A 16,573-nucleotide genomic window follows, 5' to 3' on the forward strand; every position below is an offset into this window, starting at 1 on the left:
GAGACGTTTTGTGTAAGACGTTGTTTCTTCAAAACCTAGGAGGTTAAAGTCATCACTTGTTGAAGATGATGAATTAATGTTACTTTTAGAAAGTAAAAAGCTTACAAATTACAAAGAAATTGTTTGATTCAAGTTAATTATTTCTGGAAAGTAATTAACATATGACTTACATGAGAGTGTTTAAGTCACAACTCAATACAAGGCTTAGAGCCATGAAAATCCGAAATAAATTGCAAGTGGAATTGTTAGATATCGAAGAGAGATATCAAAGCTTGATTAATTGCAAAGTGTTTTGCACTATTCGGATCTTCTTAGGGATTGTATTTCATTATGATGATATATAAATAGCGAGTGAATCTAAAACTCACTTCTTCAATTAGAAGAAATGTATTTAATACATGTCTTGAGTTTTGTAGATTCTTGCAATCCTAAGATAATGTGAAACTTAAGAGAGGGTCTTAAGTAGGACATCCATGAAGTTGGAATCAATGTTTTGATCATGTTATAAAACTTTTCTCGATAAGCCGAGAAGTTGTGTTTATACATGGAGTTTAGTGGGAGTTACGGTAATTTTAATTAGTCTTATATGTGGATGACATATTGATCATTGGGAATGATTTGACACTTATGGAGCATTATCGTACATCTTTAATATCCGGATTTATGGAGATAAATCCACATGATATTAGCGTCAAATAAGAAGTCTTATGTTGTTAAGATTCATGACTAGTTCAATCAAGTTGGACATATTTGATTGATTCCATTTGCTTCCGCTGCCGAATCAATTAAATAGGATATGATGTATAACACTTTATATACTTTGAATATGATGAATTGTTTCAAATCGAATTTAATTAATAGTTACCAAGTAGCCATATATATTAATCTTAAGTGCTTGAAGAAGCATTAAGGATGGAAAGCAAAGTGTTTTTGATGCAATTTTGTGTAAGGGTGCTACAGAAATGACAATTGACAATTGAGATTGCGCATGGTTTCAGACAAAACCATAATCAAAACACATTAGGATGGTTAAGGAACCATTGTGGCTATGTTATTTAAGAAATAGATTTGCTAGAATCGTTCTAGGCAATAAAGAACAATGAGAGATATTTACAACGGAAATTGAGTACACTTGCAATCATGAGATGTGCGAAAGGGATGAGTCCCGCACACTGTGAAAACAGTGGGAGCTATTATAAGGCTAGGGGGCCTATGTCTAGATTGGATCTAGACATGTACTCAGAAAGTTTTGTAATGCAAATGTATACATTACAAAGGAAAACGAGTATGTAGTAAGGTTGAGTTAGGTACAAGAAGTTGATTAAACCTACTTACCAAAGCCTTCTCATAGGCTTAACATGATGAGTCATGTCATTTCAATTGAATTGAGATGAACAACTACATTCAAGATCAAACTGGATTATAGAATATGAAGTAGTAATCAGGTATTGACTATTCATATGTGATAATCACATTTGTCGTTCGAGTTTTTAAAATCTAAAAACTCCTTTTATACCTTGTTACATCCAAACGGGTTGTAGAGACAATATTGAACCCCGTTAAAGTGAACCCGGATTAAAATGGTATTCGCCCATAGTCACTTATATGAGGTGACGTCTCGAAGTGACTAGAGTGTGATGCGATTGATGGCAAGTTCAAATGCCATAGAGTCATGTGAGATGACTAGTCGATCACATACGCAAACTGTTAGGAACACTTTGTCGGGCTAATGACCGCTTATAGAGTTCTGGCAAATTTATATAGCGTGGTCGTGACGAGAGCTACTATAGTATTCTAATGAGTCGATTCTTTTGACTAAAGATTATTCGCCTAAGGTGGTACAGTTACAGATTAACTTTGATTTATGTTACTACGACCTTCGTAAATGGGGTCAAATGGGCATATTTTGGGTTATGATAGCTGTTGCTAGTCGAAGGGAATAAGTGCGATAGGAATTGTCCACCCCTTGTCAGGGTTATAACAATATCTCAGGCCCACTCGAGGAGTAATGAACTGGAAATGCGTGGCCACGCTCGGAAGGTATCTATGGTAGATAATTCCGGTCAATCAGTTATTCTCCAGATCGAAGAAACCACTCTCGATATGATCACTTGCAAGTACGACCTGAAAGACACCTTGCATTGTGTGGGAGATAGTAATAGGACAAGAAAATTGGTGACGCACACTTGTCGAGGACAAGTGGGAGATTGTTAGATTAAGTGTCCTCCGACAATAAGGCGATCACAACTGTCGATCATGATGATCACATGTTTAAATCTCATTTTAAGTATACATGTGGGATGTAATATTTTAGAGTCAACTGGTCCACACATATCGGTAATGATTGGCTGACTAGAGTTTGACATTACTGTCGTGCGACGGTGGTGATCAGTTGATCCCCTTAGGTCATACCTAAAGGGTAACACTCTTAATTGATTATTTAATTGATCGTACGACGATACGGGTTAATTAAATTACTTAAAATTGACGGACGATTTTGGGAGTAATATTTGCGTATCTCATTATAATTTGATTAAATTAGATACGGTCTAAGTGATCGAATTGTTTTATTACTTAGATGAAATTGTTGTTTACGGAAACAATTGAAACGGAATGAATAGATTATTATAAATACAGAATGTTGTAATTTATGACTCGGGAACCCATTACGGTACAAGTAATAATGAATTACTAGGTTAACTTTATAAGTGACATATTTTATTAATATGTTGATTTTTAATTGTTAAAAATACATTTTATATACACAATGTCTTGGAACATGTTACATGTGACAAATTGACAAAATAATGTGTAAAATGGACTTTCTATTTTACACAATATGTGCCGAAAATAAGGAGGAAGTATTAAGCTTAATTATGTTAAATATGTTTAGTGGAAAGCATAATCATAAGACCTAAATACATAGCCTTGCATGCCTAATCTCTTGGGAAGAATTGAAGCTCATGCATTGGCCCCTTTTCTCACCTCCTACCCGGTTTCCCAACCACGCAAGCAAAGGGTTTTTACCCTTTTATAATCTCTATTATGAAATAGATAACAACTAGTGTGTTGTGTACATTATTCATTCATTCACAAAAATAACTTAAAGAAGTTTAGAAAGAGAAATAAATACTCCATAAATTCCTCTTCTCTTGGCCGAAAATTCAAGAGGACAAAACAATATTTTGGGTCAATTTTTAGTAAGATTATTATTATTCTAGATCAAGTAATATTAATCTATTAAGGGGTTATCTTGGCTATTCATCTTTGGGAGGGATTCTATCTTTGAATCTTTGTTCATCCATATAAGGAAAGCTCAAGAACAAGTAAGAAGGAGATCTTACTTGTGCCCTTTGATCCGAAATTTTATAGTATGGAAAACGATTTCTTCTCTATTCTTATTCATGTTTGCATGCATAAGATCTATATTTAATTTTATGATTAAATTAATTATAACATATATGAATATGTTGTATATTGAGATTATTAATTTCTAACAAATTTGTGCCCTTATTTCGAGCCAAATAACAATGTAAGGAACATTGTTTTTCTTATTTAATCTCTTAATTACTTCTGCACGCACTAGATCTAAAGAACTTATATTAAAATGTTAATTGGTTCACCATTAGAAGAGTCTAATAATACGTATATGAACCTAACAGCTTCTGACTCAGAAATCCTTCTCATTTTGAAGTAGTACATATTAATTACTATTAGTTGACTATTAACCATTATTATCACCTTCTGACCTATTTATTTATTTCCTTATTTTCCAATTTCCTTATTTTCTATTTTCGTTATGTTTTAATTTCCTTTTCTTTAATTTCCTTTCTTCCCAATTTCCTTATATTCTTATTTTCCTTATTTCTTTTATTTCTTTCTTAATCCCGTCTTTGACATGAATATGATGAATGTTCGTCGTATTCATTTGTATGCTTATTCAGATGTAAAGAATGTAAGTTCCCGATTCGACCATTAATTGTAAGTTGTATGTTCACCGACTTAGTCTAATTCACATGCTAGGATTAATCTTATGTTTGTTGCATTGCCTGCATATAATCAACAACACATTGTAAAAACGATTTCCTTGATCATTAGTAGAGGCCGCTATCGAGTCGGGCGCGATTAGGTGTTCGATTAAAGAATTTCCTAATACGTACCCTCACCCCTTACTCAAGATCTCTTTGGACACCCTTGTTCATTGGCATTGCGAGAGTCATTCTAGACATATAATGTTAAGGGTAAACGAATATCTTTAGTGCCTATGTCACGCTTCATGTTGACATAAGCATGAAGTATTCGAACGGTTTCCAATTTTCCATAGAACTTGGTGGCAACTCCTCAAATGCAGGCTTGTTCAACCTTTCGCTGGTTTCAAAGCCTTTCAAATCGGTAACGGCCCATGACGTGCTTTGTTCACAAAGTTCCGTGGGAGAAGTGCCACCGCCTTAACATTTCCAACGCAAGGATGCGTGCGGCGCGGGTGGCCTGGTCCACAACTGATCACTAGACAATTTCTAATGCACAATCTAACTTCTTTCTACATTTCTTCGCAACCATTGTAGGAGGGTCAACAACATCTTCAAGCCTACACTTATTTCTGCTAAACCAGGCTGAGAATACACACAACAACAATATACTTAACTAGTAGGGACCTTTCTCTAAACTGCACGCACCAATTGTGTTGGAGTATGTGTCCTCCACAATAATGCGATCACATGTTTAAATCTCATATTAAGAATACATAAGGGAATGTAACATTTTAATGTCAACTGATCCACATTAATCGGTAATGATTGGCTTACTAGAGTTTGACATTACTGTCGTGTGATGGTGGTGATCAGTTGATCCCTTAAGGTCATACCTCTAGGGAAACATTCTTAATTGACTAATTAATTAATTGTATGATGATACAAGTTAATTAATTCCTTAAAATTGAACAAATGATTTTGTGAGTAATTATACGTATTTTATTGTAATTCGATTATATAAGATTCGTTCTAAGTAATTAAATTGTTTTATTATTTAAGGTTTATTTATTGTTTATGAAACAATTGAAATAAGAATGAATTGATTATTATAAATACAAGTAGTTGTGATTTATAATTATATGACCCATTTTAAGTAATAGTAATTGTGAATTACTAGTTAATTTTGTATGTGATTTATTTTATTTATATAATGATTTTTAATGTGTTAAAAATGCATTATTTAAACCACATGTCTAGTAAGATGTCCAATATGTCACACAATACATATTAACAATTTGACAAAGTTAAAATGGATCCACATTACACATGTAAATCGTGCAAATGGAAGAGGATGGAGGATTTGTGCTTTGATTATTTTAATTAGTGGGTAACATAATCATTACCTACTAATTATAGACTATTATGGCTAGTCTCTTGTGAAGAGCAACTAGAAAATATATTGGGCACTCTTCCCTTGTGCACCTAGCCGGCCACCCTAGAGAAAGAGAAGAGTTTTCTCTTCTTATTTTACACTTATTCATTCTTATATCATTTGATTCATTCACTTGAATACAACTTCATCTCACTACTTCTTGTTGTTGAACAAAAGATAAAATCTCACAAGATCACTAATATTATTCCCTAAATACTAGAAGTAGTATACTTATAATATTAGTAATAATTTTAAGGGAACAAATATTAATTCTAGTAATCAAATTAATATTTCTATTAAGGAGGTTTTATTGGTACAATCCTTGAGGAGAGATTCTAAATTGAATCTTGTTCATCCATTTGGAAAGCTCAAGAACTAAGTAAGGTAGGAGACCTTACTAGTGCCCTAATAGCCGAAATATCCAACTTAAGGAACCGGTTGTCCTTCACTCTTGTATTTTCTTTTGCATGCATAAGATCCTTAAGTTTTTATGACTAAAACTTTAATCTAAAATATGTGATATGTAAAATATGATTTCATACAAGTGGTATCAGAGCAACACGATTGTTGCATGCAAAATCGGGTTAGTTTTTCCGAGTTAATTAGTTAACATATAAAACTTGTTATTTAGGATTTATGAAAATAAATCATGAAATAATTTTGCATGTTAAAATTTTCTGGTCCTAAATGGATTTTAGGTCATATGAGACAATTTATGGATTTTTATTGTTCATTTTATATATTATTGGCATTAAAATGTGATTTTATGAGAAAAATGTCATTTTTGGACCAAAAATAGCTAAACTTCGAATTTTTCAGTGGTTTTTGGATATGTTTTCACATATATTATCTACTGATGGCATGTTAAATATAGTGAATAACTAAGTTATTTTGCATGAAATATGGATTTTATAAGCTTAAATTGAATTTAAAGGGTTTATTAGGTTAATATGAGTTAAATTTCGAATCTAGTCATGGAAATTTTTTATGTTGTCACATGCATTTTTACTCAGTGTGTGTAGAAATCTTAGATGTATTGTACTTCTTATGCATAATTTATGAATTTTTGAGTAAAAATTCAATAAATAGTGACTTAAATTAGACTATAATGTTAAAACATATTTCATGACTATAGAAAAACATCATATGTTGCACTTTATCCCAAATTTCAGATCTAAAAGTGAAAAGTTGATTAAAATTATATTTCTCTTATTTTAATGGTCATGGTTATTAAAACCGATAAACCCCAACGATGTCTTTCTCGAAAAATTTTCGAAATTTTTAACCTAAGTTTTGAACATTATGAATGTCATGGTATTTTTCCAGAATGTTCATGAGTATGAATTTCAAATTTTAAAATTATTTGAAATTTTTATAATTTAATTTGGAGTTTATAGTATAATATTGTATTTTTGGTCCATAATGAACAATACTAAGAAATCAAGTTCATTTATTGTCAAAATATTAGTGAAGACAAAGTTTTGAGTCCTAAGATGGTTAGGGTAATTAACTTGAACATAAATATGAATTTATGAGACACTTTGTGATTTTAACAAGTTTATAATCACGCAAATCCATAAAGAACCGATGAAATATACGATATTGGCTCTTAAAAGGCGATTTGGCATAAAATTAAGCATGTTCATACATATTATAATGCTGCATTTTATTTATGATTGTAATATTTTTATTTTATATAATTTTGAATTATGTAATTTTACTTAGTATGGCCTTAGTTTTTAATTGATATTACCCGAAATGCATGGGAATATCGATCCGGTTGTAATTATTGTGATCTCGTATCACCGTTTTGTGATTTAATAGATTTATTTTTATTTTTATTACAAATGTACAATAGGAAATTATGTAATTTTTATTTATTATTTGTAATTTCCCGGAGTTTCCATGAAGACGGTTTTACCTCGAGATGCGTGCCAAGACCGAAGTTCAAGGGACCAAAGGAGTTGGTTTCCGAATTTGTAATAGTTTATTAGATTTACTATTTTTAGTAAGGCCATACTAGGACTTTATTTTTATGCTTAGCATTTTCTTTATATGTTTGCATGCATAGCCAAATCGCCATAACTACACATGCATTTTATTTAATCGAGTCATCGACCGTGTCAATTATAATTATCGTAGTTCACCGCTTTAGTTCACTTAAAACGTGATAGATAATAAATTGACATGACCTCTCGCTAAATTAATAATTGAGATATAGCCTTACCAAATAGTAGAACCCATGAAGTACCAATTTCATAAGGGAGTTAAGCCGGCTTCACCGTAATACAAACCTTGTTACGTTGGAGAAGTGGGGTTGTAAAATGTTATTTCATCGAAATTTGGATTGAGCTCAACGGAAGTATTCGTGACCGTAGTCGCATGTGTTCCGGGCTAAAGATAAATATTAGAGTAATTTTATCGACCGAGAGTTCTAAAAGTAGAATCGATTGAAGAGTTAATCCACCGAGTTATATTGATAAGGGATGAATCGGCTCACCGTGCCCGAATTAATATGAATTTGGATCTCGGGATCATTTATAATAGTTGGATAGATGTCACTATATAAATGTTTAAAACTTGTTTAAAATGTTAACAAGTGTTATTATTATTATTGTTAAAACAATAGATGATTATTTATTCCTTCATCTTTATTTTGTAGTCAAATTTGTTTTCTCATTTGCAATGGCAACTCCAAATTCAAACGCATCCACTAGCTCGAACACTCTCACCAATGTTTCATGGCTCCGATCCTTCATGGATCGTTGTAAACTAGAAAAGAATGGGTCAAACTTCGCCGATTGGGACGCCCAACTCCGCTTGGCCGCGGAGGGTGACGATAAGATTCGTTACCTCACCGAGGCCTCTCCCGCCGCACCGACCGCTAGGTCTACTCCCGCCGCTAGGCAAGCCTATGAGACTTACCAAAAGGAGTCGGCCGTGATCAAAAATGTGTTGATCTTTTCCATGGAGGCCGAACTCCAAAGGAGTGCTATAAAGATTAGCACCGCCTATGAGATCTATACGAAGCTTGTGACCATGTTTTCACAAGCTCCGAGGATCATTCAATATGAAGCGGCATCCGCATTCTTCGATCTCAACATTAAGGAGGGCCAAAAGGTTAGTCCTCACGTGCTCAAGTTGATGGAACATGTTGAGACGTTGAAAATGCAAAAGGTAGACATTCCCGAAGAACTCATCATTGATCGAATTCTTCATTCCTTGAACAAGGTTAAAGCATATGTTCAATTCCGGGTGAAGTTTAATATGAAAAACTTGAAAGTTTCCCTCGATGAATTGCACAAAATGCTTGTGCAAGCCGAGAGGGATATGGGGCTAAATGCTAGCACCGCCAAGGATGTGCTCAACATCAATCAAAAGAGCAAGGGAAAATTCATGAAAGGTGGCGCAAAGGGTAAGAAGCCAACCCCCTTTAAGAACAAGGGAAAAGCTTGTGAAGCTAGCTCCTCTAAGCCCAATAAGGGTGCCCCTTCCGGGGACAAATGCCACTATTGTAATGGCATTGGGCATTGGAAGAAAAATTGTCCTAAGTACCTAGGCGACATCAAAGCTGGAAAAGTTATTCTAGTAGGTAATTTAGTTATCCCTATCTTTTTATGTTTCGATCTCAACTTTGCTATTGTGATACAAGTTTTGATAATTCCCTTTTTATTGTAATTAGGGCATCCAAGCAAGGACAAGGGCAAAGAAAAGCAAGCCTAGAAGATCTTGAGAGAAGCTAGATGTAGCCGCCCATGGTGCTAGATCAATGGGAGCTTGGCTTTATTTTGTCTTTATTTTGTGTTGTATTTTGAAATTTTAGAACTATTTTCAATTTCCTCGTTCGACTTGGGAATTTGCTATTTCCTAAAACAATGGTTGTATTTTGGATTTTGGTGACTTGGTGTTGGAATATGTGTCCTCCGACAATAATGCGATCACAACTGTTGATCATTATGATCACATGTTTAAATCTCATTTTAAAAATACATGTGGGATGTAATATTTTACAGTCAACCGGTCCACACATATCGGTAATGATTGGCTGACTAGAGTTTGACATTACTGTCGTGCGACGGTGGTGATCAGTTGATCCCCTTTGGTCATACCTAAAGGGTGACACTCTTAATTGATTATTTAATTAATCGTATGTCGATACGGGTTAATTAAATTGCTTAAAATTGACGGACGATTTTGTGAGTATAATTGACGTGTCTTATTGTAATTCAATTAAATAAGATACGGTCTAAGTAATCAAATTGTTTTATTACTTAGATAAAATTATTGTTTACGAAACAATTGAAACTGAATGAATAATTTATTATAAATACAAGATGTTGTGATTTATAATTGATAAACCGTTTTGGTACAAGTAATTATGAATTACTAAGTCGATTTTGTACATGACGTATTTTCATTAATATGTTGATTTTTAATATGTTAAAAATACATTACACATACACATGACTAGTAACATGTGACTTTTGACCAATTGACAAAAGAATGTGTAAAATGGACTTTCCATTTTACACAAAATGTACCGAAAAAAAGGGTGGACTAGGGTTTAAAAGTGTGATTTATATTTTATTTAAAGAGCAATCATCACACTAAAACCTACTCTGACATGCCTATATTTTATGGGTAGAAGAAAATGCCATGCATTGGCCTTGTCCCCCACCCCACCCGGTTTTGTCATAGAGAAAAGACCAAGGGTTTTTACTCTATTATTTTTGACATATACACCACAATTACTAGTGTAAAAATTCATTCATTCTTTTTATCATCTAAAAGTTATAGAAATTTTAGAGAAAAAATTACTCCATTTTTCATCCCTTCTCTTGGCCGAATAAACAAGAGACCAAAACAAATATTTTGGGTCAATTTTAGTAAGATTAATATTGTTCTAGATCTAATAATATTAGTCTTTTAAGAGGTCACCTTGGGTATAAATCTTTGGGAGGGATTCTAAGCTTGAATCCATGTTCATCCAATATTAGGAAGCTCAAGAACAAGTGAGTAGGAGAACTCACTTGGGCCCAAAATCCGAAACTCCCATAGTAAGAAAGGCGATTTCTTCTTTATTCTTATTCAAGTTTGCATGCATAAGATCTAGTTTTAATTTTATGACTAAATTAATATGTCACATATATGAATATGTTAAATAATGAGATTAATAAATCTAACAAGTGGTATCAGAGCCTTAGGTTGTTTGCATGCAAATCGGTTATTGTTTTTCCGAGTTATAAGATTAACAAACAAAACTTATAAATTTGTGTTTATTAGGACATATCACGAAATTTATTTGCATGTTAAAGTTTCTGGTCCTAAAATGTATTTAGGATATTTTGGTTCATTTATGGATTTTATTGTTCATATTATATAATAATGGCATTAAAATGTGATTTTTATGATAAAAATGTCATTTTTGGACTAAAAATAGCTAAACTTCGATTTTTTCAGTGGTTTTTTGATATGTTTTCACATATATTATCTACTGATGGCCTGTAAATTTTCATAATAAAATGAGTTTTATTACTCGAAATATGGATTTTTCAAGTTAAAATCATATTTAAATGGCTAAATAGGTTAATATGAGTTATATTTCGAATCTGGTCAAAGAAATTTAGTATGTTGTCAAATGCAATTTTACAAGATGTGTGTAAAATATTTGGCTATAATGAAGTCTTTATGCATGATTTATGAATTTTTGATGAAAAATCACGTAAATAGTGACTTTAATTAGTAAAAATACTAAAACATACTTCATGACTAAGGAAAAACGTCACATGTTGCATTTTATCATATATTTCAGATCTAAAAGTGAAACGTTGATAAAAATAATTTTTCTCATATTTTTAGGGTCATAATTGTGAAAACCGATAAACCGCAATATTGTTTTTCCTCGATAAATTTTTGAAATTTTTTAACCTAAGTTTTGAACATTATGAGTGTCATGGTATTTTTCCAGAATGTTTATGAGTTTAAATTTCAAATTTCAAATTTATTTAAAATTTTTATGATTTAATTTGAAGTTTATGACATAATTTTGTATTTTAGGTCCATTCATGTACAATATTAATAAATCTAGGTTAATTATTGTCAAATGTTAGTGGAGACTAATTTTGAGTCCTAATATAGTTAGGGTAATTAACTTGTACATAAATATGATTTTATGTAATTATTGTGATTTTTAAAAGGTTAAATCACGCAAATCCGTAAAAACCGATTAATATACGATATTGGCTCCTTAAAGGCGATTTAGCATAAAATTTGGCATGTTCATACATATTATAATGCTGCATTTTATTTATGATTGTCATATTTTAATTTTTAATTTTTATGTAATTTTTGAATTATGTTATTTTTACTTAGTATTGTCTTAGTTTTAAATTGATATTACCCGAAATGTATTGGAATATCGATTCGGTTGTAATTTATTGTGATCTCGTATCACCGTTTTGTAATTTAATACTCCCTTCATACCACACCAATGGTAACATTGACTTTTTCACACTTGTCGAGACACGTTTTGCAACGTGAATATCTTTACTTACACATTATTAAAAATTATAAGAATTTGATATTCTTATAGCATTTATGACGATAAATCAAACAAAATCTCACATGACTATATTTTGTCTTATAGATTAAGAATAATATCGAAGATTCCCTACGACCATGAATAGTGTCAAGATTCTCAATGTTACCATTGGTGTGGTATGGAGGGAGTAGATTTATTTTATTTTAATTACAAATGTATAATAGGAAATTATGTAATTTATTATGTAATTTATTTATTCCGGAGTTCCTTGAAGACGGTGCCACTCGAGAAGGCGATCCATCAAAGAAAGTATTGCCTTGAAATGCGTGCCAAGACCGAAGTTCAAGGGACCAAAGGAGTTGGTTTCCGAATATGTAATAGTTTATTAGATTTACTATTCTAGGAAGGCCATACTAGGATTTTATTTATGCTTTGCATTTTATTTATATGTTGCATGCATCGCTAAATCGCCATAACTAAAACATGCATTATCATTTTATCGAGTTTATCGACCGTGTCAATTACGATTATCGTAGTTCACCGCTTTAGTTCACTTAAAACGTGATAGATAATAAATTGACATGACCTCTCGCTAAAATAAACAATTGAGATTTAGCCTTACCAAAAATTAGAAACCATGAAAACCTATTTCATGAGGGAGTGTGCTAGGCCCTACTGGGGTACAAACCTTGTTACGTAGGGGAAGTGGGTGATAAATGTCTATCCACCGAATTCATGTTGATAAGGGATGAATCGGCCCTACCGTGCCCAAGTTGATGTGGATTTGGATCATGGACACATTTATTCGAAATTTGGATTGAGCTCAACGGAAGTATTCGTGACCGTAGTCGCATGTGTTCCGGGCTAAAGATAAATATTAACGTAATTTTATCGACCAAGAGTTCTAAAAGTAGAATCGATTAAAGAGTTAATCCACCGAGATATTGATAAGGGATGAATCGGCCCTACCGTGCCCAAGTTAATATGAGTTTGGATATTGGAATCATTTATAATAGTTGGGTAGAGGTCACTATATAAATGTTTTACTTGTTAAATTATTTACAAGTATTATTACAACGATAAATGTTAAGTTTTCCACTATTCCGTTATCATATTGTTCTATTTCTTTACCACAATTCATATACGATATCATTTCGATTTTTGATTCAAATCTCTATTAAAACATCGTAACTAAAGACAAAATTTATTTTTTCTTCTAAAAACCTCGTATTATCCATTGTAAGAATCTCTTGTAAAGAGTATAGATAAAAGTTATTTGTGATCAAAAGGGTTTTTGATTCTTGACTAACATATCTACTTACAATAAATTGTTTCTCATATGCTTAATTGAGTTAAGTTTTTTGAAACGTTACATCATTTTGGTAACTAGATTTGTTGGAAATCAAAATTGACCAAAATATCGCAACCACTTCAATGAAAGTTTTAAGACTAAACAAACGAATGAAGAGTAGTCTTCATGAATTTCAATTTTGCTTCTCTTAGCAAAGACTCATTGAAATGAGTGGGAGCATTCTCTTAAACCGTTAAGAAAAGGATGAGGTCTAAAAAAGTAAAATTAGAATGGAATTGATATAAGGTAATGTTAAAAGTAAAGTTATTGAGAGTAACGATACTAAACCTATCAATCCCGACCGATAAAGTTTCCATTGTCTTAATTGTTGGACGCTAGAAAGGAAACTACCCCAAATTATTGAAGAATCAACAAGTTAGTTGTGGACATCTAATGGGACCTTCTTCTTTAAATGTTTATTTGATAAACATAAATTTTGCTAGTACTACTTCGTCAATATTAGAAACCAGTGGAGGTTTTCATCATTGTATTCGATACATAAAATGATTAGAATATGACGACTAGCAACAATGATGTTGAAAGATAGAGTCATTATGTACTCAATCTAGTTTTTGGGTTTAGAGTTGTACTTAATTGTGACTATTAAGTGCATAAACTCTAAATAAGAATATAAACTTGTTAAAATACAAAAGAGGTTTCACTTTTGTGACCCTATACACCACGATTTGATGTATGGCTAGCCCATTATCAAGGTGATTATATTCTAAACCAAACTAGAATGATATATCATGTAGATGATGCAAAATTCAAATTGGTAACCCAAAATTAAACCTTAAATTCTCAAATGATGAACGCAAAGAGTTATCGAGTACTCTTGAAACCATTAGATTGTTAATGGTATATGCATATCTTGTATTCAAAGCAAGATATCTCGTGCTTTTTGGTTGAAAAGGAGATCGAGGTTGTAAATCATTGATACAGAATAGGTTGATCATTTTCTTTTACCATAAATTTAAGTTGACACCAATATGTTTACTTAATAAGGTAAAAAGAGAAATCTTTGAAGGAGTTCAAAGAGTTCCATGAATCACGATCAAGTCGTGATGGGATTATCAAAGTGAAGACTTTGATATAAGCCAAAGGAAATGTGATATAGTATCACAAATTAATCTCTCTTAGCACGCATTATTGGATAATGTGTGGTTGGATAAAGAAATCAAACGCTATTCGATATGGTTTGGACTTCAATCAAGTTACTTTGAGTTACTTGATCCTTTTGGGGATTTTAACATTTTGTCTAAATTATTTTTCCACTAAATCTAAAACGAATCATATGAGATATGACATGGTAGGGTACCATGTTTGTATGTTTTCAAAAGAAACAAATGCTCATTTTTCCTTACTATAATCACGAGTACAACGGGTTTGTGGCTCGTGAAGCTGTCTTTCTAAAATACAAGTTTATTTCTAGAAGACAGAGTGGGAGAAATTATTCAAGAGCCACAAAGAATGTTATGTCGCAAGAAACTGGTCTTTCTTGGCTACATGAGACGTTTTGTGAAAGACGTTGTTTCTTCAAAACCTAGGAGGTTAAAGTCATCACTTGTTGAAGATGATGAATTAGTGTTACTTTTAGAAAGTAAAGAGCTTGCAACTTACAAAAAAAAATTGTTTGATTCAAGTTGATTACTTCTGGAAAGTAATGAACATATGACTTACATGAGTGTGTTTAAGTCACAACTCAACAAAGGCTTAGAGCCATGAAAATCCGAAATAAATTCCAAGTGAATTTTTAGATATCAAAGCTTGATTGGTAGCAAAGGGTTTTGCACTAGTTGAAATGCTTAAGTCTATTTGGATCTTCTTAGGGATTGTGTTTCATTATGAGATATATAGCGAGTGAATCTAAAACCCACTTCTTCAATTAGAAGGAATGTATTCAATACATGTCTTGAGTTTTGTAGATTCTTGCAATCCTAAGATAATGTGAAACTTAAGAGAGGGTCTTGAGTAGGACATCAATGAGTTGGAATCAATGATTTGATCAAGGTATAAAAATTTTCCCGATAAGTCGAGAAGTTGTGTTTATACATGAAGTTTAGTGGGAGTTACGGAAATTTTAGTAGTCTTATATGTGAATGACATATTGATCATTTCGAATGATTTAAGACTTGGAGTAATATAATACATCTTTAATATCCAGATTTATGTAGATAAATCTACATGATATTAGCGTCAAATAAGGAGTCTTATGTTGATAAGATTCATGGCTAGTTCAATCAAATTGAACATATTTGATTGATTCCATTTGCTTCCGCTGCAGAATCAATTAAATAGGAAATGATGTATAACACTTCATATACTTTTTTTTTTTTTAGATGAAATGTGAGTATATATTATATCAAAATCAAAGAATCAATGTACAGGAGCAGGGTTCGAATCCCATTAGCCATAAAAAACCTTCACAATATTAAGCACAAAATCATAGAAGATCCTAGTTTGCTTGCCAACAATCAACTGCTCGATCAAGACCTTCACCAACTTTGCTTCTCCCTCTCATTCTGACTGTTTGCTCCAACTGGCTAGCTACTATCTCAGGTCTAGTCACAGCTTGAAGGAGCCTAGTCTGATTTCTATGATACCAAATAGTATAGAGGAAAGCATTCATAAGCATAGTCATAGCCTTCCACTGCATGCTGCTCTGTCTACCTGTCTGCAACGCATTAATAGTAGGGAATTTCCTACCATTCCAAGCCTCTGTCAACCCTGCAATCTTTCTGCTAAAGGGGCAGTCAGTGGTGAGATGTGCATAAGTTTCAGGCACCTCACCACATAATAGGCAGAGGTCATCTTCACAGCATCCAATCTGAAATAACCTAGTTTTCAAGTTCAAACCTTCTTGGAAAATAAGCCAAGAGATGATGGAATGTTTGGGGATGTTCCAATTATTCCATACAAGAGGCCACCAGTTTACCTTTAGTCCATGATCACCTAGCCAAGCATAGCCATGGCTAACTGTGTATCCTTTGGCATGGGGGCTCCAGACACCATTTGTGAAACCATGTTTAAATTTTTCTTTAACTTTGCACACATTTTTCCAGGTCATACTTTGAGTATGATGAATTGTTTCAAATCGAATTTAAGTAATAGTTACCAAGTAAGCCATAAAGATTACCCTTAAGTGCTTGCAGAAGCATTAAGGATATAAATCAAAGTGTTTTTGATGCAATTTTGTGTAAGGGTGTTACACAAGTGACAATTGACAATTGAGATTGCGCATGGTTTCCGACAAAACCATAATCAAAACACATCAGGAT

The 16,573-nt window shown here is 32.6% G+C and overlaps 1 protein-coding gene across 1 annotated transcript; it reads right to left on the reverse strand.

The window, feature by feature from the left end:
- Positions 1 to 15,750: 15,750 nt before the first annotated feature.
- On the reverse strand, positions 15,751 to 16,362 carry LOC141651702 (uncharacterized). Its single transcript, XM_074459400.1, has one exon. It carries the CDS (start codon positions 16,360 to 16,362, stop codon positions 15,751 to 15,753), a length of 612 nt encoding a protein of 203 aa, XP_074315501.1.
- Positions 16,363 to 16,573: the final 211 nt, after the last annotated feature.

Source organism: Silene latifolia, chromosome 4, assembly GCF_048544455.1.
Source record: "Silene latifolia isolate original U9 population chromosome 4, ASM4854445v1, whole genome shotgun sequence".
NCBI lineage: Eukaryota > Viridiplantae > Streptophyta > Magnoliopsida > Caryophyllales > Caryophyllaceae > Silene > Silene latifolia.

Coding starts and splice junctions, on each gene's coding strand:
- LOC141651702 (XM_074459400.1), bottom strand. CDS start 16,362: ATGACCTGGAAAAATGTGTGCAAAGTTAAAGAAAAATTTAAACATGGT.